General features: G+C 35.2%; 1 protein-coding gene across 22 annotated transcripts in view; it reads right to left on the minus strand.

Moving 5' to 3' along the window:
- The window catches only part of SOX5 (SRY-box transcription factor 5), a 1,013,293-nt gene that overhangs the window by 106,042 nt on the left and 883,907 nt on the right, over positions 1 to 23,344 (minus strand). For 18 of the 22 annotated variants that reach the window (XM_045466143.1, XM_045466144.1, XM_045466148.1 and 15 more), the window contains one exon: positions 21,280 to 21,403. In XM_045466143.1, coding sequence (XP_045322099.1) covers positions 21,280 to 21,403 — 124 coding nt within the window. The remainder of the gene's footprint in view (positions 1 to 21,279; positions 21,404 to 23,344) is intronic. The other 4 variants (XM_045466137.1, XM_045466153.1, XM_045466139.1 and 1 more) reach the window with 1 other exon arrangement.

Raw genomic sequence — 23,344 nt, forward strand, 5'->3', positions numbered from 1 at the left:
TTAAAGAAGACTGACTTGTAGAGGTGTGTTTACTGGGAATTTTTTTTTTTTAATTTTTTTTTTCCCAACGTTTATTTATTTTTGGGACAGAGAGAGACAGAGCATGAACAGGGGAGGGGCAGAGAGAGAGGGAGACAGAATTAGAAACAGGCTCCAGGCTCTGAGCCATCAGCCCAGAGCCTGACGCGGGGCTCGAACTCACGGACGGTGAGATCGTGACCTGGCTGAAGTCGGATGCTTAACCGACTGCGCCACCCAGGCGCCCCATGTTTACTGGGAATTTAATGAAGCTTAAGCTTTGGGGTTCTGCGAAGGGCCTCTGGAAGCATGTTTACAGTATCATATGCTTTCATATTTGTCAGCATTTTTACTTTGTTGTGATTTCTTTTATAAATGAAAACTCATTTTCACTTGAGTGTATGTATTTGAAAATTATGTGTATATAATTAAAATAATAATTATAAATAAATAATTAAATATCTATATTTTTAATGTTTATTTACTTTTGAGAGACAGAGCATAAACAGGGAGGTGCAGAGAGAAAGACACACACAGAATCTGAAGCAGGCCCCAGGCTCTGAGCTGTCAGCACAGAGCCAGATGCAGGGGTCAAACTCACAAACTGTGAGATCATGGCCTGAGCTGAAGTTGGATGCTTAACCGACTGAGCCACCCAGGTGCCCCCATAATTACATATATTCTTAAAGAGGACCCCAAAGTTATATTATTCAGGCTTCAAAATACCTGAATCTACATCTGCTGACTTGGTCTCCCCAGAACTTATAGCTTAATGGGAGAAAAAGAAAAAAGATAATTCAATGATTAGTAGAAAATACACCGACTGTTAAGATAGGGAAGTATGTAACACTATGCACTACACCATAGGTGCCTTAAACCTAGTCTAAGAGATCAAAGATGGCCTCCAGGAAGAAGTTAGGTTTAAGCTGAAATCTGAATGAAGAGAAGGCTAGCCAAACGAAGAAGAAAAAGAAGAGCCTTGTAAAAAGAAAAATCATTTTAATGAAGACTTACAGTCAAATGGGAGTGTCATATCATAGCCCAGTCCCTGCACTGCTTTAGAGCACAGGTAAACAAGAAGAGATAAATGGAACCGGAGAGGGAATCAGGGGCCAGATTATGTACAGCATTATAAACAATATTAAAGAATCTAAAAACTGAGAACAAACTGAGGGTTGATGGGGGTGGGAGGGAGGGGAGGGTGGGTGATGGGTATTGAGGAGAGCACCTTTTGGGATGAGCACTGGGTGTTGTATGGAAAGCAATTTGACAATAAATTTCATATATTGAAAAATAAAAAAAAAAAGAATCTAAACTTCATTCTGTAGGCTAAAGGAAACCATGAATGTAGAAAAAGATGGGTTGAATAAAATCATCTGGGCTAGAGGTTAGAAGCTATAATCAATAGTAAAAAGGTCAGAACTCTCTGTAACACATAATAATGGTCTGTACAAGGGTGGTGATGTTGGGATGGAGAATGATGGAGAAAGTCAAGGGATAAAAAGAGGCAACACAGACACAACTTCATGATTGTTTACATATGAGAGTAAGAGAGGACTCAAGGATGACTCTTGTGGTTTTCACTGAACAGCCAGATTGGAGAGTAGTACTGTTTGTTTGGTTTGCAAACATAAATGAGAAGCAAGATTGCCAGGTTGGGCCTGGTGGGGAAGGGGGAGGCCGCGGGGTATGAATAATTCTGTTTTGGACACTTTAAGTTTGAAATTACTATTAGATATCTGAGTAGAGATGTTCAATGAGGCACTTGGTAAACACGTCAGCATTTTAGGGGAAAAATTCATATCAGAAATGTAAATTTGAGAGTGGTCAGCATATATCTGGAAGGTAAAGCTATAAGCTTTCATTAGACTGTTTAGGAGTTAACTGTAGATAAAAAAAAATAGGTCCAAGGGTTGGTTGTGGAATATAGTAATATTTATAGTCAGGGAGATAGGCAACTAGCAGAAAAACTAAGGAGACATATAAATTTAATGTTCCAGAAGCCAAGTAAGGAAAGATTTTCAGCAAGAGTGATTTTATTTCAAATGCTGGATTTAGTAATGTAGAAGTCATTGGTGACTCCAACATGGGCAATTTCAGTGTAGTGGAGGGCGAGAAAGCCTAATTGGAGTGAGTGTGACCAACAGAGGATGATTAAAAGTAGAACTGGAGTCAGGAAGTGTAGACCCTTTCTTTTCAAAATGAAGTTCTTGGAGAATAATAACGGTTATCACCAAGGAATTCGTTAAAAAATGTAGAATTTCAAACCCCACACCAAATCTACTTGGACAGGCAGCATCTAAGATGGAACCCCCCAATGACTCTACTTCTTTCCTTGTGTTTACATCCTTGTAATCTCCTACCCTTGAAGAGAAGAAGGCAAAGTGATGCGATATTACTTGTGACATTGGGTTACAAGAAGATTCTGGTTTTGTCTTGTTTATCCTCTCCCTAACCCTACCCTGTCTATCTGTCTTGGACTAAGCAGCTATGTTGAGCTGCCCTAAAAAGAGGCTCACATAGCAAAGGCATGATGTTCTCAGCCAACAGCAAGCAAAGAGATGAGGCCTGCAACAGCCAAAGGAGAAAGCTTAGAAGCAGATTCTTCCTCAAGTCAAGCCTAGAGATGACTATATAGTCCGGGCCAACACACTGGTCACAACTATGTGAAAGATCCTGAGCCACAGGTTCCCAGCAGGGCTGTGTGCAAATACATGTTTTATTGTTTTAAGCCATTAAGTTTTGGGAGAATTTGTTAAAGCCGCAAGTATATACCTTCTGAATTAGAAATCAAATTTCAACAAGAGTCCCAGACAGTTTGTACTTATTTGAGAAGTGACGGAACAGACAATTCTAGTGAGGTGTTTTGCAGTAGTTATTGGAGGGCATGTGATCCAGAAAACCTTACTTAAAAAGGTATACTTGTAAAACTTATAGAATGCTTGCATGCCAGTAAGAACGATCCAGTAAATATAGGAAAAAAAAACCCTGATGATACAGGGGAGAGAGTAGACAACTGACTGATGTTACATGGATAAGGTTTTATTTACCATTTAGTATTTTTAATATCTAATCTAGAAAACACTATCTGAATTTATAAGGGGAAGTTTAGATGTTTAAAAGCTGAATTTGTACTATGTAAAACTAGCAAAAATAACAAATATTATAGTATGACTATTAGAATAGGCAACTTAAATACTTAAACTATGTAATTTGTTTCTATTGTTCATTTAATCAATATAATCTTAAAATTAACTATAGCAAAAAGTAGAGGCTGTGATGCCCTTCACAGTGATCATTCATTTTATATAATTTAGTTACCCTGTTGCGAATTAATCAATTAATCATTACTTACAACATCTACCATGTGACCAGAACTCTGCTAGGTTCTTTGGGAGGCAAAACAAAACAAACCTTGGTCTCTATCTACTACACATCCATCTTTTCTAATTAAGTGAGAGAATAAAGACGAAAATAAGAGTAAGCTTGGCCTTGAAGATTTGCAGGAAGAGGGGGGATAGATGTTTTGGGTGGGTGAAACACATTAAAACATGTATGACATGCTGAAGGAATGGAGAGAAATCAGTTTACCTGATAGGTGATAGAATAAAGTAGAGGGAAAAGAGACTGAAGGGAAGGAGTTGGGAAACTTAATACCCCGCACTGGAGGCTATTTGGATACAACACAGCAATGACTATGAAATAAAGTTTTAGCAAGTATCATTAAAGAAGTTAGGTAGCAGGGGGGTTTTAAAAATGACCCTGGACCTGGGGGCACCTGAGTGGTTCAGTTGGTTAAGCGAATGACTTTGGCTCAGTTCATGATCTCGCAGTTTGTGAGTTCAAGACCATGTCGGGCTCTGTGCTGACAGCTTGGAGCCTGGAGCCTGCTTCAGATTCTGTGTCTCCCTCTCTCTCTGCCCCTCCCCTCGGTCTCTCTTTCTCTCACTCAAAACTAAAACAAACATTAAAAAAAAATGACCCCAGATCTCGAACCTAAGGACAAAGACTTCCTCATACATTTGGATTGATAGCAAGCACCTGCATAGGTATTTTGGGCACTTCTCAATTACTATTATCTAATTGTTAATAACAAATTGAGTGTGATACATACATATAAAGTTCATTATCAAAATCTAGATTATTCTATAAATTTTAAAAATGCATATATTGGTATTTTGTCTTTTATCATTTCATTTTCTAAATTCATTAATGCATATTAATGAATGAATATAGTCAACTTTCCTTTGTATATATGTGGATCTACTTGGATATATATACACACAGTTGCTACTTGAACACAGGGGTGAGAGGTGCCGACTCCCATGCAGTTGAAAATCCAGGTATAACCTTGGACTCCCCAGGGACCTAAGGGCCACTATTAACTGAAAGCCTTACTGATAACATAAATAATAAATTAACACATATTTTATATGTTATATTATTATATACTGCATTCTTACAATAAAGTAAGCTAGAGAAAGGAAAATGTTATTAAGAAAATCATAAGGATGGGGCGCCTGGGTGGCGCAGTCGGTTAAGCGTCCGACTTCAGCCAGGTCACGATCTCGCGGTCCGTGAGTTCGAGCCCCGCGTCGGGCTCTGGGCTGATGGCTCAGAGCCTGGAGCCTGTTTCCGATTCTGTGTCTCCCTCTCTCTCTGCCCCTCCCCCGTTCATGCTCTGTCTCTCTCTGTCCCAAAAAAATAAATAAACGTTGAAAAAAAAAAAATTTAAAAAAAAAAAAAAAAAAAAAAAAGAAAATCATAAGGAAGTGAAAATATTTTTACAGTACTGTATTATATTTATCAAAAAAAAATCTGCATCTAAGAAGACCTGTGCAGCTCTAACCTGTGTTGTTCAAGGGTCAATTGTACATGTATGAATGAATAACTATCATGTTATACACATCCCACATTGTATGTGTGAGTATAAATGCATGTATATATATATAAAACATTTATACAAGCTAAATAATTGTATATATGTGTTATAAGCTGAGTTGTGTTCCCTCCTTCCAAATGTATATGTTGAAATCCTAAATGAGGTCACACAGGTGGGCTCTAATTCAACAGGACTGCTATCCTCTAAGAAGAGACTAGGATGCAAACAACACAGAGGGACAACCATGTGAGGACAGAGGAGAAGATGGCCATCTATCTACAAGTCAAGGAAAGAAAACTCAGAAGGAAATTTACCCTGTTGACACCTTGATCTTGGACTTCTGGCCTCCATAAATAAATTTCTGTTGCTTAAGCCACTCAGTTTGTGCTATTCTGTTATGGTCGCCTTAGCAAACTAATGTTTGCCATACACAGCCACACATCAATGTATTTGATGTTTAAGTAAATTGGAGAAAACAAAAGACTGGCAGCTGGAGTTAAAAAGACTGTGATAGCTAATATGTGTCTTTAATCATATACAGTTTCCAAGATATAATTATATATATCAACTAATTTTCAAAAGTTTGTGTCTAAGGTACCACATTATCACAACCATCTCCTTTCAGCATACAAACATACATAACTTGAAGCATGTCTACCTTATTACCAATTTTTCAGACCCAGATATCCAAAACTAGTTTGACTCAAATTTGTCCCAAGTTACTAAGTAAATACAAATACAATAGCTGTGAAGCTGGCCAATATAGCAATTTCACTCTTAATTAAATTCAAAATATATTGCATGCATATGCTGGTGTCCAAAGCAAACACAGAATCTATCAGACTTTAAAAATAAGGTCAAGGGTGGTTCTTAATGGCAAAAGAGTAATTAAGACCTACTGGGGAAAAAAGATCCTTTATTGAAGTAAATACTGTCATCTATTTGTGCCATCCCTTATTTAACAGGTTTATTTTGTAAATACCTCATGAAGTACTTAGTAAAAATTAAATAATGGAAAATTCTGACTTTTAAAGTTCAACCATGTGTAAGTTATTCAAATTGACTTTCAACTAGTTAAAAGTAATATCTTTTACTCTTTCCTAGGTTTTAACCATTTGAACAGTTTTTCCCTAAGCCTTTCCAAAATTAATTGGCTTCTTATTTCAAAGCCAAGTACGGAAAATTCTAGCTCAAAACAATTTTTTTTCAAAAAGTTGAAAAATATGTGAGGTATATTAGTCAATTGTTTTTAGAATACAACCTAGCTTATAGTGTCTATTGATATAAATGATATAGCTAATATTAAATAACCCAATAACCCCTTAGAAAGCATGTTAATTGCAATAGTGTTAAAGTAATGAATATTTAGATAATAATAATCCCTACTGACATTAAGAAGGATTTACCTCTCTGATATATAATAAAATAAGAGAAACAATATTTCCCAACAAGGTTATCTAGGCTCAGGAAGATTGTCAAAGCAAATATATTCTTACCCCGGGTCAAGGACCTACATCCTTTCATCCATGGATTAGTATAAATGTTCTGAAAAGTTTTATGGCATTATTTTCACTGAAACAAGGACATGCATTCCTTTATTAGCCCTCCATGGTGTTTTGTTGGTTGGTTGGTTGGTTTGGTTTTCTTGACAAATACCAGATTGCCTTCCCTAGGTGCTGGGAAATACAAAATTTAAAACCCACACCTACACACACACAATCCTAGCCCTAGACAAGTTTCTAATCAAGTGAGAGGGATAAACATATAAGCCAATTGGATGATACAATGAGCAAATCAGAAGGTAGTGTAGAAGGTACTCTGAAAACCTCAAGAAAAGAAGAACTTAACTTGGAAACAGTGTGAAGAAAGGTTATTCGCTAAAATGTCTATTATAAATAGCTAGGTTCAGGAGCTCCTGGGTGGCTCAGTCGTTTAAGCATCTGACTCTTGATTTCAGCTCAGGTCATGATCTCATAGTGGTGGGATTGAGCCCCGTATCTGGTTCCATGCCGACAGCACAGAGCCTGCTTGAGATTCTCTCTCACCTTTTCTCTCTGCTCCTCCCCTGCTCATGCTGTCTCTGTTTCTCTCAAAAATAAATAAACTTTAAAAATGTTCAAAAATAGCTAGTTTCATTAAGGCATTGCCTTTCAGGACCATTTTATCACCTACTTTCCATGTCTTCTACTTGCTAGAGTCCCACAGTAAGCTTCCACTGTTTAGTATAACCAAAATTGCCCTAATTCACCATTTTCTCAGATAGTACTTAAAACATTCTGCTTTTACCACTCTAACTTCCAGGTGGACAGAGCTCTGTAGGAATCTAAGGAAAGAATGACATTAAAAAGGACACTATGGATAGAACTTTTGAAGAAAATTGCTTTCTTTCATCTTAGGGAAACACAGATTAATCAGTGGGTTCCTCTGGCTTGGAAGGAGCCCCCTGCCATTGATCAGGCAGTGCGAACAATAACCACCATCTTTTACTGACCCCTACTTTCGAGGATATTTAAATACTCTCACTGTGTCTGATGCGGTAAGGGAAGGGTAAGCTATGCAGCTAAAAAGGAGGTAGAACACATATCTTATAGAATCTTGTGTTTTACTTCAAAGGCAATGTTAAGTCACTTAAAGATTTTAAGCAGGAGAGTGACATAGTCTGATTTGTGTTTTAGATCAATTTTGTGGCAAGGGATAGAATCGATTGAAAGAGGGAGAGACTGGAGACAGACTTGTTAAATACCACTGCAATAAATCAAGCGGGAAATGATAGTGGCCTAAACTAAGCATAAGGGAAGGAGATCTGAGAGACAGATTTGATGACCAATTTGATGGGAGAAAAGAGAGACAGGAGCAAAAAAAAAGAAAAAAAAAGTTATAGTTCAGGCTTTTATTTTAGTAAATTATTTAAAGAATGAATCATTCTTACCCAAGTAGTTATTCAATTGCTCCAACATCCTGTTTCAATAATTCATTTTTTCCTACTAATTTGGAATGTGAGCAACTAGTATTTGTTGAATTTTAGCACTGTTAAAATATTATATATATATATATATATATATATATATACATCCACATACATATTTACGTGTGTGTATAAAATCTCACTTAATCTTCACAACAACTCAGTAGGGTAGATATAATTATTCTTATTCTACAAAAAAAAAGTCCAGGACTTTATAGTAAGTACTATAAACATTAGTACTTGAGTAAAAACAAAACAAAAAACAAAAAAACAAAAACAAACAAACAAACAAAAAAACCAAACAACAAAAACACAAACCCCAAATGTATTACTTTAGAAAACATAGACTATTTTTAGAAAAAAAGTATTATTTTAGAAGACATCATAGACTATTTTTAGAACACTATGCAAACACAGACTTCAGTTTTCAAATAGATACATTCATTTAGAGCTTATCCAACTAATATGTATCAAATACTATGTGGAGGGCACAAAGAAATAAAAGGTATAGTTCTTGCCTTGATGACACTTTCAGTTTCACAAATAAGACATACAGATATCAAGAGTGAAATAAATCAAAGCCATAAGATGAAAATCAAATGAATAAGAAAGAGAAAAATTACCAGAGAAAAGAAGAATTTATTCAAACTCAAATCATTTGAGAAAGAATTGGAGAAAGGGCTGAGCTTGGGTTAGATCCTCAGTAAAAATATAAGACTAGGGCTGCCTGGGTGGCTCATTTGGTTAAGCATCCGATTCCAGCTCAGGTCATGATCCCACAGTGAATGAGTTCGAGCCCCTCATGGGGCTCTGTGCTAGCAGCTCAGAGCCTGAAGCCTGCTTTGGATTCTGTCTCCCTCTCTCTCTGCCCCTCCCCAGCTCATGCTCTGTTCTCTCTGTCTCTCAAAAAAAAAAAAAAAAGAATAAATGTTAAAAAAAATTAAAAAATATGTAAGACTAGATAAGATGAAAGCGGTCCAAGAGCCGCAATGCCTGGTGCACAATAGATAATAAATATCTGCTGAATGAATAAATGGATAAGCCTAAAAGTAAGGATGGGAGGAACCTCCAATGGTTTTTCATTTCCTGGAGCATACACAGTGTATAAATATTCCCCTGAGTTGTCTCTTCTTAGGTCCTCACACTACTCATCATTTCTTGCCTTATAATTTACTTTTATCACTGAACTGTTATAGGTCCATATACGCCCCATTCCATCTCTCGCTTTCCAGCCTTCGTCCAGGCTGTTTTCTTCTGTTTAGAATGTTATTTCTGTGTTCCTTCACCTGGACTAACTTCTTCAAATGCTTTTTTGCCTGCCCCACTTCATCCTTTGGAATTTGACTTATGGGTCCCCACTCCAAGTAGCCTTTCCTGACACCTTCCACCTCTCTTAAGTATGAATTCATTCCTTTTCCCCGACCTCCATCAAAAATTCTAGGCATACGTCTATCATATTACATCTGTTTATGTCCCATTCTCCCCAAGCACACTATGAGCAACCTACAGGCAGAGATTCAGTCTTACTCATCTTTAAATCCCCAGTTCTTAGCATAGGAACTGTTAAAGTGCATGGTTCTGTTAAATACATAGCACAGGCTGTTAAAATGTTTACTGACTGAATAAATGAAGAAACAATTCATTTAATTAAGAAATTAACAAATATCAACACAGGAGACCACTCTTCCCATATCAAAAGCTTACAGTTTAGGAGAAGTAACAGATTGTAAGCAAATAATTATACAAATAAGGAACAAATTAGTATTTGGACAGGGTTTAATTCAAACAATAATGATGTGTTAGCTCAGCAACCAATGATACAAAAGTAGAATAGGAAATCAAGAGGAAAGAGAAGCCTAGAGCTTGGGGATATAAGGAAATATGGACCCAGAAGAGGTAAAGAATGTTCTGTAAAATATTTTCGTTTATCAAATTATTCTTTTATAATATTCCATAATCTGTCTCTTTCATAAATTTTAATTTTAAAGCAAGTCATATCTCATTGAGTATTTGAAATAAATAATATGAAATTCCTAAATCTTAACATAATTTCTGTTCATTAAAAGGAACCCACTATTATGATGGCATTAAAGTACCTGAGTATGGTCAAAGTGTTTACCAAAAAAGATGTTATATATAAACAAATGACAAAACAAAATCTTTCATTGTGATTGTTCAAATCACTTTAGACTTTCATAAATCCAAGTGAGTTGAACTTTGATTTTTTATAGTACTATGCTCAGCTATGTCTCCTCCCTCCCTCCCTTTTAGGTGGTTAAATTTATAACAATTCCAATAAATCGTCTTGTGGAATCCAAGTCAAGAAGTTCAGAACAACTGATATGGTATACATGAGTTAAGGTAAAGGGGTTTTATCAATTTGTTAGAATAAGACTTTGATACTTGAAACTTGTTTGTGAGAAATGCTAATATTTTATAGGAGACTCTCATAAAATAATAGAAATATTTCATGTGAATTTTGAGAAAATAAGATTAATAATTATCCTTTGTTTGACTAAACATCTATTTTCAAAAGATATTTTAAGATAATTGTTCTCAATTGCTCTGTCACAGGCGTTTTCAGTAAAAAGTTTTTAAAAATAAAAAAAAATATTTTTATGTCTTTTTAATGTAGCATAGCAAATGAAAACTTTATCCTATTTAACTAATAGTTACTCAGTTGGCTAGTTTAGTAAAAGGTTATAAATTTTTTAAGAAATGCCTCTCAAAATGGGAAGACATTTCTGATTATAAGAGATAGAGCATTCTTTCTTTACCTCTTAGCCCATAAATTAAATGAATTCTAGTCCTAATGAAAATTCCTGGGTTAATTATCTAAGAAATCTGAGTATCCCTGAAAAGGTGACAATGAATCAAAGAAATCTCCTTTTCCTCCTGCATTCCAGTATTGCTACGAAGGCATCATTTAAGCTATTGCACAATAATTCATTTTAAGCTGCTCAAAGAGAATCATTAATTAAGGAACAGCTTCTATATCCAAACGTACATTAGATTACTATGTCTATATTTTGCTTCTGTGTCTTATGAGGAAATAAATGGCACAGAGAAAAACACCCCAAATGATTCAGGTACTTAAAAGCAGTGATTTGGAAGAGGGGCATTGGTATAAGCCACTTATGATAAAAGCAAATGCTAGTTTTTATTTTCCACTTTTAATACTAAGGTTTAGCAAGCATTTCATTTCTTTGACACCTTTTATAGCCTTTCCACTTTTCTGTCTATCATGGTTTTTTGATAGATATTCCTCCTCCTGGAGTGTCGCTGGAATCTGGAAACTGCAGGTTGAAAACAGGAAGTTTCCTAGCCCCTGTAACAATAAGCCTGTGAGCTGTATGTTTGGGATGACTTCTGGTCTAGAGTTGCCTACTAGAATGACACATTTAGAACTCTGAAAATTAAGAACCGTTATGGCATTTCCCCTCCCCCTAAAAAAAAAAGAAAACCAAATAATGCAAAAGTCTTGGTTAGAAGTATAGTGACCTAGAATAAACTCCTGAAATTCTTTTCATTATGTCACATTCCAAATGTTCAAAACAGACTTCTACATTTAATAAATAATAATTATATGTTATATTTATATTATAATTTAAATTCCTCAGAAATGCACAATTTTTACAATCCCCTTATGAAGTGGGTGGGGCAGACATTATTTTATCTCACTTAAAGATTAAAAATCTAGGGCACAAAGAGGAAATGACTTTGGGCCTAGCCTAAGGGCACAGAATAATATGAAATGGGATTTTGATTACCAAGGTCTTTTGATATCTTGTTTAATTTTTTTTTCAAAAAATTTTTAAAAATATTTTTTTATTATTGAGAGACAGAGAGACACAGAGCATGAGCAGGGGAGGGGTAGAGAGAGGGGAAGACACAGAATGTAAAGTAGGCTCTAGGCTCTGAGCTGTCAGCACAGAGCCCGATGCGGGACTCAAACTCATGGTGAGATCATGAACTGAGCCGAAGTCAGTCGCCTAACCAGCTGAGCCACCCAGGCGCCCCTTTAATTTTTTTTTTCTAACAGAATTGACTAAATCCAGACAATTAATAGTTTCAGATTACAAGTCTCATTGATGCTTATTTATAGCTTGACTCAGATGAGTCAATTTTCAAAGTTTTAGACCTTCCACTAACCAACTCAGAGAGCATTAGAACTTAGAGGCAATCTCTCAGGTGAAAACTATTCAGAAAGGAACAAATGAATGAAAGTAAAATGCCATATACTGGGACTAGAAGAGTTCATTTGGGGCAAATATGTGCACACAAAAATGTTTACTGTAGAATTATTTAACTGTAAATATTGTAGACAAAATTAAATGTTCATTAGTGGGAAATGCAAATAGAATATGGTAATCCAGCTTAATGAAATATTATGCAGGAGAAGTTAGATCTAAAAGTATGGAAGAGGATGGGGCACCTGGGTGGTTCAGTCAGTTAAGAGTCTGGCTTCAGCTCAGGTCATGATCTTGCAGTCCGTGAGTTTGAGCCCCACGTTGGGCTATGCGCTGACAGTTCAGATCATGGAGCCTGATTTGGATTCTGTCTCCTCCTCTCTCTGCCCCTCCCCTGCTCACGCTCTGTCTCTCTCACTCTCAAAAATGAATAAATATCTTAAAAAATTAAAAAAAATAAAAGTACAGAAGAGGAAAGATAGTCGTGATTTTTTTTAATTTATAAGTAGAATATAGTCCATAGAACATTACCCTCATATACATTATATATTATTTAGTACAAATCATATATATATATATATAAAACATCTATGTATCATTACATACACATTACAACCTACAGATATGTTCACATTTTACATATCACATATATGTATCTATATATAAATAAATGTATACACTTATTTATATATAAACACATACATATTTCTATCTATAGTTCTGGTAAATAAGTACCAAATTGTTAACAGTGATTACATATTGGGAGTGGGATTATAGGGGCATATGAGTGTAGACAGACAACTTTCGGTTTCTGTTTTCTATACTTCTACATCATTTGAGATTTGTGCAGTCAGCAGGTGCTATCTTTAATATATTAGGAAAAAATGTGAAGGGTTGTTATGAGATGACTGTATTAAGTAGGTGTAAGAAAATATTCTTTGAATATAGAGCCAAAATAAATTTTTAGGGAAATAGTATTATTTAAAAAGTCGCTGTAGTTCTTCTGCCCTTTCCACTGGCTGGAATGGGGATACGGTGGCTGGGGAAGATATCTAAGACAAAAACTATAGTTTGTGGAAGGTGGTATAATAAGAGCACAAGCCTGGGATTTGCTCTTATGGAGCTACCACAGGAGCAATGTTTGGACTATTATGTAAGTGAAAAAAATATTCTTTCACCATGTTTCAACTAATATTATTTTGGCCTTTAAAGTAGATAAACCTAAAACAGTATATGATTCCACATGATATTATAAGAGCATGACTTGTTCAGTCCTCATAGAAGATATGTATCTATTGTAGAGTTGGAAGCAAATACTATCTTCACCTGTTTTACTAAATACTTTTTCTGTTTCCATATTTTCCTATCAACCTCATGACTACAGTTTGTCTTCTAATGGAATTTTCTACAGTGAAAGAATATGCACACCGGAGAACAGAGGTGTTTGGTATCACTGACAGTTCTATTCAAATAAATATTTTATTCAAATAAATTTATTCAAATAAAATATTGCCCTTCTGGGCTTACATTTCAGTCTGATGACCTTCATGTGAGGCTGCTACAAAGATGAGATTCCATGTTTGCTGTGGCCAGAAAGATATAAATTTAGAATTCTGAGGGTTAGGTTGGACTATGGCAATGTGATATATGGTAATACCACATTGTGAGGCCTCTTGGCTGAGAGCACAGAGTGTCATCAGCCAAGCACTCTTTCTTTCCATTTGACAAATCTACATTATCAAGAATTATGTCAAAAAAGGAAAAACTGACCCAAATGGGTTTATATTTAAATTGAATGGCATGCTTATGTTCTTAAGTGTTAAAAAGCAAACAAGATGGATTAAAAGATTAAGTATATATTTTTGGTCTAGTAAAATCTGAGGAATTTTTTGAAAAAGGGGCTTTTGTTTTTTGTGTTTGCTCATGTGTGTATTTTGGTAGTAGTGTGTGTGTGTGTGTTGGGAGGACGGGATTCAACAGTAGTTACTAACATAGCTTAGTTATCAGCTCACAGAGTTATGATGCTTAAAATTAATTATGTGTCTATGTTTTATAAACAATAAGGCACAATATAAGCTATTGTTTTTATACCAAGTTATGACACTTTGTCACAACATACATCTCCCTTCTCTCAGTGATGAATCTTGTAAAAATACTACAAACTCCCTTTTAGGAAAAAAAAAAAAACATCACATTTTATTGACCTAAAAACATCCTTCCCATGAGAATTGGAGGGTAGCTTCCACCATAATTGTGGAATGTTATATACATTTTTGCACTCAATTCTCTTTACTTTTTAATCATCTCACATTTTAAGCCACCAGTCTAACTTATTTCAGATGGCAATTTAAATGATTGGCTGTGCAGGTACCACAGCAATTCTTTAAATAAATATACCTAGATCTAGATGTAGATCTAGATCTAGATTAGTAATAATAGTAAATATATATCTAGATCTAGATCTAGATATATATTTACTAATACTACTAATTTTATATACTAATATAATATATATTACAAATATAATGAATACAATATAAATTATATATATATATATATATATATATATATATATATATATACACACACACACACACACATATATAGACTAAATTCTACAACGAAGTTGGGTTCACCCAAAGTCACTGGTTTATAAGGTGTTTCAGGGGAGGGGGGTAGAGAGAAGAGCTGGTCACAATAATTTTAAAACACACAAACACAGAAGCCTGAATATATGATTACATCCTCTTCTCTCTGCTAACGTACAAAGAACCTACAGTATGTGATCCTGACAACACATGTTTCCTATTTTGTCAATTTGATAAAAGCGTACCATGTCAATGGTTTTTAGCTTGTGACTCGGTGATTGTTTCAGCACTGATTGTCAACGACCTGTATGTCAGCTGACACAGTTAAATCAGAAATTAGCATGCAGTCTCCTAAAATGCCAGACACATGGACCCTTTACACGAGAGAGATATAATGGAACCCACATGATATCCCCATTAAACAATGAAACATGTGACATTAACCAAAAACAGGAACACATCAGCAAATATGCCTGAGGAAGTTTATGGTATTTAACTCCTAAACATTAATTTTATTGTGGTGTATGAGGAACTAATTAACTGAGAGTTTCCTTTTTTATTAGAAGCGGAAATACTGTTCAGAAAACTGATGAAGAATAAATACAGCATATTTTAAGTTTATTAAGCTTGGCTCATCGACTTCTATTTATTTAAGCTAATCTCATAAGGCAATTAAATATTTCAATCAGTAACGTTATATGGCTATTTTATTTAGCACATTTCTGAAAAATTAATCAATGTGTTAAAATGTGGAAAGTATGTGAATATATTTCTAGTTTCATACAGCCAAAACAATGATTAAATACATTTTCAAAAAAAAAAAAACCAAAATGACCTGATCTTTTCCAACATGAGCTTTGATAAATATACAAGTGGAAAATGACAACAGAAAAAGTTAAAACTTGGTGATTATGATGTAAATAGTTAAGGCTGTATCTACATGAGACAAATGGTTTCCATCAGCACTGTAATACTTTTCTCTAAACAATTCAATTTTCCTAGTCAGAGGAAGCCCCATTCAGGTGTGGTTGAATGAATTTGATCCTGGATAGGATACGAAATGCAATTAATTGCCAGGTGTGGTTTTAGAATATATTCTTTTAAACCAGATCTGTGTTTTCCTGGCACAATGCTACCTAGGTACTAGTTCATATACAATCCCATTTAACCTTTGAAACAATTAAGTAAAATGGGTGTTATTAGTCCATATTATAGATGAGGAAAAGAAAGCTCAGTAACTTGCACAGGACAATCACAGTAGCAGAACAAGGCAAAACTTAATTCAAGTCCACGTTCTCTCATTCCAAGTACCTTTCAGCTTGTAGTTGTGTATTTCACACTGGGTTAATTAAATCAAAATGAAACAAAAACACAGTTAACTATTTGAAGTCACATAGACACAGGAATCAACTGGTATAGACAAATGAATCAACTGCTTTATGTATACAATATTGTTCACAACCCATAAGTACAAGATAAATTTTGTTATAATATTCCATTCTATGATTGTAATACGATAGGTCGACACCAATAACCTTCTAGTAATATAGGTGATATTAAGTTTTTAAATGAACATGTACTAGACTAGGCCAAAAGTTCCTATAATTTCATGGATTCAGGCACCATCCACAGCTCAATAATTTTTTCATGGCACCTGCAGGACAAAAGAAATACCCAACTCTTCCATTTTGTTAAGTAGTAAAGGTCTAAACAGCTAAGGTAGTTTATGTAGTGTCTGACAGATGTCTCTGTATTTTTCTTGAAATTTTAAAATATGTTGTATGCCCCTGTGAATTAGTAAAGGCACCCTGGTACCTTAGCACACAGTTTGGGAACTTCAGCACTAGGCACATGCCCATCTATGGGGAAAGACTATCTGCAGCTATGTGACACATTCAATTTGACACTTTGGGCTAAACTCTTGAGCCAACTCTTTTACCACTGTTTGCTTTATACTGTATGTAGAAAATGGGTTATTTTATTGAATTGCCTTCCTGCAGATTTTTTTTATTTCCGCATAAAATGTGTTCCTGTCACAAATTTCTAAGGCAGCTGTTAGAATTATATGACTAGAAATTTTACACCCAAACAAAAAGGAGCAGAGGACTGTAGTTATTAGTGAAAAGAGAAACACCTATTCCTCTCATTCCTGCCTACAAACTATGTGTTCCGAGGGAACGCCATTTAACTTTGAGGGTGGGGTGTGAGGAAGCTGTGTGTCCTGGAAAGAGAACTGGAAGTTGGAATCAGTGAAATTGGTATTAACCAAACTTAGGACTTTCAGCCACCTTATCTCAAAAGTTTCTCTCAAGTTTAAAATGCTAAAACCAATATACACATTCAAAATTATTGTGAAATTTGTTAGATTTTTGCCATATGAGTGAACACAAAAGTGGGGTCTTCTTGCAACATGAAGTATTCTCTAGGTGTCAAATGTGTGTACATTGTATTTCACAAAAGTCTAGATGAAACAACTTTTATGGTTCACAGGTTGAAGCCTTTGGTTAAGAGGTTAGGATTTCATTTAGACTTTTCAGCAGAGGGAAGTGTACTGGGTCCTTGGACTCCTCAACCATCCAAAGTGTACTTGAACCAATTCATTTTTACACCATTTATTTTATTATTCAGTATTGGAAACTTAGTTAGTTTTAAAATTTATTCCAAGAACTTTAATGAGAGTTTACTGATTAAACTGAGCAGGTGCCCACAAACATAATTTAAAATTGGGATTTTTAATTATGCATTATAAAAATTGGGGTGTGTCTACATATAGCAACTTAGTTGACAGTTTTCATAGAATTGACAAGTTAAAAATACAGATTATTTCATTAATTTTTCCCCTGTGTGGAATGGTCTGTGAATTGAGGTGATTGATCAAACCAGTGTTTTTATGTAATTGTTTTCAAGTTATTATATATATTAAAAATATTAAACTTAATAATACACCATTATCTCTACCACCTTAGAAGTTTGGAAGTATTTTTAGATATTAAGAAATAAGTAGGGGGCCGCCCGGGTGGCTCAGTTAGTTAAGCATTTGATTTTTGAGTTCAGCTCGGGTCATAATCTCACAGTTCGTGAGTTTGAGCCCCTCGTCGGGCTCTGTGCAGACAGTGAAGAGCCTGCTTGTAATTCTCTCTCTCTCTCTCTGCTCCTCCCCCAGCCACTCATTTTCTCTCTCAAAATAAATAAATAAACATTGAAAAAATAAGTAAGAAAAGTAATAACTAGATATGGACCCATGAAGAAGTGTGGTTTCATACTTGATTTCATTAATAGCAAATGCCAAAACAGAACCTGAGATTCTGATAATAATACATCAATATCTGTAAACTGATCTACATATTCACGGATACGAGTGGACTACAACATTCTTTAAAACTTCTTTACTATGTAGCCAGTTTGCTCTGAAGTCTTTGGTTGTACTGCTATTAAATTATTCTTCTATTATTTACTGACGTTCATTTTAACAGTTAAGGGAGAATCCAGCAGTAGGCCTCCATTCTATGCCATACTTCCACTATTATATTTTTCAAAGAGAAAATATCTTTATGTCCAACAGAAAGCTTCTTTTTTTTGAAAACAGCAGATGCCCACTCAATTGTGATGCTTAGGTTCCCCAACTTAATGTTCTTATATTATCTTTTCCCTCCTGAGAACATTTGAACTTTCTCGTATAGTTCCAGAGATTTTTATTTTATTTATTTGATCAAGATACATAGTCTAAATGGAAAAATTTATCATCAATATTTTCTATGAATGGACTGATGAAAAGCATTTGAATTTCTGATACCACCAAATATGTCTTTGATATTCGCTTGAAACACAAATTGAGACGAGTTGGTCAGTCTTCTTCATTGAGAATTAGGTAATCATACTCAAATGAAAACAACTGACGTAGTGTTGACAATTCTGGGGAGAAAATAAGGAGACCACTGAAGAGAGATGGCAAGATTTATGTCCTTTCCTATCTCTATTCTTTCCTGCAATGCGATTAGTGACGAAATAGCCTGGACTACTTAGTGCTTCCACCCAAACTGAGTCAAAGTGCCAGAGTGTCAACAAGGGTGGTCCTTTCTTGTGCCACTGGCTTCTGAGCTTCAGGGTTTGGCATGATACTAGGTTCAGGCTTGCCAGCAGCTGTAAAGGCTATATTCTACTTAATTTCCAAGGTTACAAAAGAAATGGTATTATTTGTAATTTTAAGCACCAAAGGCATAAATATCAAATGGATAATACATGAACGATTTTAGAAAGGGAGAAGTGTCTCCATGCCACATCACATTAACATTGAACAAATTTAGCATGCCAATTCTGGCAAACGGGAGTGAGGTAGAGGTGTCCTTGACCTTTTCCAGGCCCAAAGTTACTCTATTGTTCATACCCAACATGGTTTTCTCTTCAGTACAATATTTGCTGATGGGACTTATTTCTACAGTTACTTAAAAAATGCCTTTCTGGAAAACAGAACTTGTCTATACATACATATTGCAGGTGCAATCTCAGGCAACTGATGATTTTCAAAAGTGTCTTTTGTTTTTCTTTTTAATAACCAAGATTACCAAAAAACACATTGGCAACGTGCGTTTAAGGTGAATAGCAATTCCTTAGGAAAATGGAAACAAAACAAAACAAAACAAAATTTTACGATTAAAAACTCAGAATTTAGTATAGCAACAGAGTTTAAAATCCTATATTTAGAATTTAAATTATTCTTACAACTTAAATGTTTAGAATATAAATATAGTCCTTAATCATAAAAAAATGTTGGTGTTTCTGAATGAATCGATCTATGAAGATAGAAAAATGTGGAAACTAATATTAAAGGAATAAACTCAGGACCCAGAGTGAGAACACCATCTTAAAACACATGAAACCAAAGTCAAGAGAAAGACGTGAAAGAGTAGTTTCAAAACTGCAAAGGGCAAAATATCATACAAGTGTGAATTTTTATAGTCCCAAGTTTAGTTCACTTTTACCTAGACTCTACAGCTGCAATCTATTCTTCTCAAATGGCTTTGTACATTTAAAAAAAATGCATCCCACTTCTTCAATATTATATAGAGAAATGTTTAAAGACTAAGAATAAATGTTAAAATGTGAAAATCCAAGACATCATTTTTACAGGAAGCTTAGATCTGATCTCTAGCAATGTTGGATAGAGTTTCTCAAATGCAATAAATACTGAAGCATAGCAAGATGTTAATGGGACAATTTATTAAAATATAAATGAACCCACATATACTCGGGCTTTACAATACAATATTCTACATGAATATCTAAAAGATGATCATGTTTCATTAATTGTTTCCGATGATGTTTTACTTTTATCAATAAAAATATTTTAATGAGCTTGACTTCTCTATATTCTTTCTGGCCATGGTAATAATGTTCCAGGAGATATATTGCTTAGTGGTCTATTCTCTCTTTGGAATTTGTTATGATTTTTATTTAACAGATTATAGTTGGCATTTTGGCTATTTAAATTCTGGAAAGTGAAATATTAGAGTGTTTACACAACTAACAATATACAATTTCAGTTTTGATAAAAAAAGAAAAAAGTCATAAAATCACTGGCATCTAAAATTAGTAAGCAATATAAACAATTATCTTGGAATAACTTCTCACTTAGTGCAAAAATGCCCTTGTAGTGTTTGTAACAAGTGGCGATTCATTCATTCATTCATAACAAGTAATTGAATGTTGTACTAAAAGTTTAGATATAACAATGAATAAGACAGAGCCAGCACTTTCTCTCATAGAACTTACATAAAATTAAAATAAAAGGGAAAATATACAGGATCCAAAGGAACTAAGAGAAAGGGATGTAACTAGGTTAGGCAAGTTCTCCCTGATCTGAGTTGAAAGATGTTCAGAATATTCTCAGAAACTTAACATAAGACCATGGGAGAGGGGAAGGGGGGGAAAAAAAAGGGAGGGAAGCAAACTATAAGAGACTCTTAAAAACTGAGAATAAACTGAGGGTTGATGACGGGTAGGAGGGAGGGGAAAGTGAGTGATGGGCATTGAGGAGAGCAGCTGTTGGGATGAGCACTGGGTGTTGTATGGAAACCAGTTTGACAATAAGTTTCATGTTAAAAAAAAAAAAGAAAAGAAAAAGAAAGATGTCCAGAATACTGAAGAGAGCGAACACTCACAATTTTAAGTCCAGAGTCATGAAAGAGTATGGTTTGGTCTAAGAACTAAAAGAAGACTAGTGAGAAATTAGGCTGTAAACGTAGGCAGGAGACAGATAAGGAAAGGCCAACTAATTCACATTAGGAAATGAGTTTATCTTAAAAGGCAATGGAAAGCAATTGAAAAGCATCTTCCTATCTTATCTTTGCAAAAACAAATTGAACCTGAAAATTATATTCATATTATGAAAAATACACGAGAAATGAAAGTTATGAAACTGAATTATTAAGAGCAAATATTGGCTTCAGGAGCGTAGAAATAATCTACGTTCTTTTAAAAAGCAACATAAATCCTTTTCTACACTTTTGGTGTGTTTCCTCTTTAAAATAAAAATTCTATATGAGTGATGTCATTTCTTGGTGTGGCAGGAACATTAAATTGCCTAATTTAAAGCCATGCCCTCCACCCACTCCCAAATGGAAAATCAATGGTACTTACTACATCCAGCCTTATAGCTGAAGCCTGGAGGAAGAAGGAATCCTTGCTGGGCAGCTGCAGCCAGTGTCCGTTGATCAGGAGGGAACACGGGAATCATTAATGGCGGCAGTTGACCTTGAACCTGCTGAACGTGATAGAGCGAATCAAAGAGACGAAGTTTTGGTGCTCCATGGTTCCCGCCCTCCTTACTTTATGACAAAAGAAAACCATTTATTCGATTCAATATACTGGCATACAAGCTTGCTCAAACACTGGCCCTGAGGTCAAGCCTTAGACAGCAAAATTAGAATATACTCTAGTTGGAAGGTGTTACCAAGTTCATTTTCTAACCTGATGAATAATTTCCCTGCATGATACCCACATGAAGCATCACTACTTCATACAATAAGGCTTTTTCTTATTGCATTAATGTAATGGTTAAAAAATTGCCCTGAGGTTGAACTAAAATCTCCTTCTATAAATCCTGTTTAGGGCTAATTCTACCTTCTAAAATAAAACTAACTAAACTGGTATCATTTTACATATAAATAGCTTTTATTACTTGAATATAATTCCCATGTCCACACAAGATTGACATTTTTTGAACAAAAGAGCTGGGAAAGAAGGTTAGAGAGTTATGAAGACTTTCCCTTTTGTTTATAGAAAGGTAACTGGGGCCAAAAGAGAACTGACTTGTCCATGGCCGTGGAAGGGGAGAGTTAGACTAGGTCTAAAATCAGTCCCTTGAATCCTGCTCTGTGTTACATACACTCTTTTGTCTTCATCTATCCTTTGACAAGCAATTGAACCACTCTTCAAACCACATGGTCTGTGTTTTGGTTGCCATCTATGGAATACACTTTAATTTGCAGATGTCATTCTCAGGATATGGGGTTCACATCAGTAAATAAATAACCCAGCATAACAGAATAACTATCTTCTTGGAATGGAGCAGAGATTTCTAGGAATACAACCTAATGTAGTCATTTACGCAGCAATATCACATTACCGACTAATACAGTGGTTATCATAACTAAAATATTTCCCGAAAATAATTATTAAGCAAAATCTCCCTGATGAACATTATTATTAGATGGTGTTTTTATTAAACATATGACCAAGAATTTAGGATCATGCTAAAAATCAAGTATCTGATGCTTTATTCTCTCTTACTACTCCTTCCACACATTAATTCAATTATTTGGAAAATATTTAAAATTTTTTGATGTTTATTTATATTTTGGGAAATGAGAGAGAGAGAGAGAGAGAGCATGAGCAGGGAATGTGGCTGAATGAGACAGAGAGACACAGAATCTGATGCAGGCTCCAGGCTCTGAACTGTCAGCACAGAGCCCAATGCAGGGCTCGAACTCAGGAGCCAGCCACGAGATCATGACCTGAGCTGAAGTTGGATGCTTAAGTGACTGAGCCACTCAGGCACCCCTGGAAAATATGTAATTGACACTTACCATGTACAAGAAAATGAGCTTGGCAGTAGAAAAACAAGAGTAAACAAGAAAAGCAAGAGCCTATGCCCATTACATTACAGTGGAGATAATGATAGAAGACTAAGAAAACAAATATCCAAAAAAGACTGCAAATTCATTCAGTTGCTAATCCTAACAGCAACCCTGAACACTCCCTCAGATTTGTTTTCTCTTTCTCCCATTGGCACTGAACATTCTTGGGGCACTTATGATTCCCATAGTGCTCATCATTTCTCACTTTAAAAGTCCACCTACAGTTTGTCCATTATTTCATCTTTTACGGTAAACTTCTGAGCTATTCCTGAGATTTTGGTTGGTGAGTGTACGCACTGTGGGGTGGGGTTGGGGGATGTTTGAGAAAAGGGTGGGAGGGAGGGGGAAATAGAGACAGAGACGGAGAGAAAAATAAGCACTATAAGAATGAGAGATCTGTTTTCAGCAATGACTGTAAATTGGAAGGCATTTCTTTTAGCCAAAAAGATTTTAAACCTATCACTGCCACTAGAGTGAAACTAAAAGGGAATGACAACAAACAGGAATACAAAAAGACAGTGTCTTAAGGTTAGAGCGAAAAGTTTATATCACTACAGCCAGGCTTT

This window comes from Leopardus geoffroyi, chromosome B4 (genome assembly GCF_018350155.1).
Source record: "Leopardus geoffroyi isolate Oge1 chromosome B4, O.geoffroyi_Oge1_pat1.0, whole genome shotgun sequence".
Taxonomy (NCBI): Eukaryota; Metazoa; Chordata; class Mammalia; order Carnivora; family Felidae; genus Leopardus; species Leopardus geoffroyi.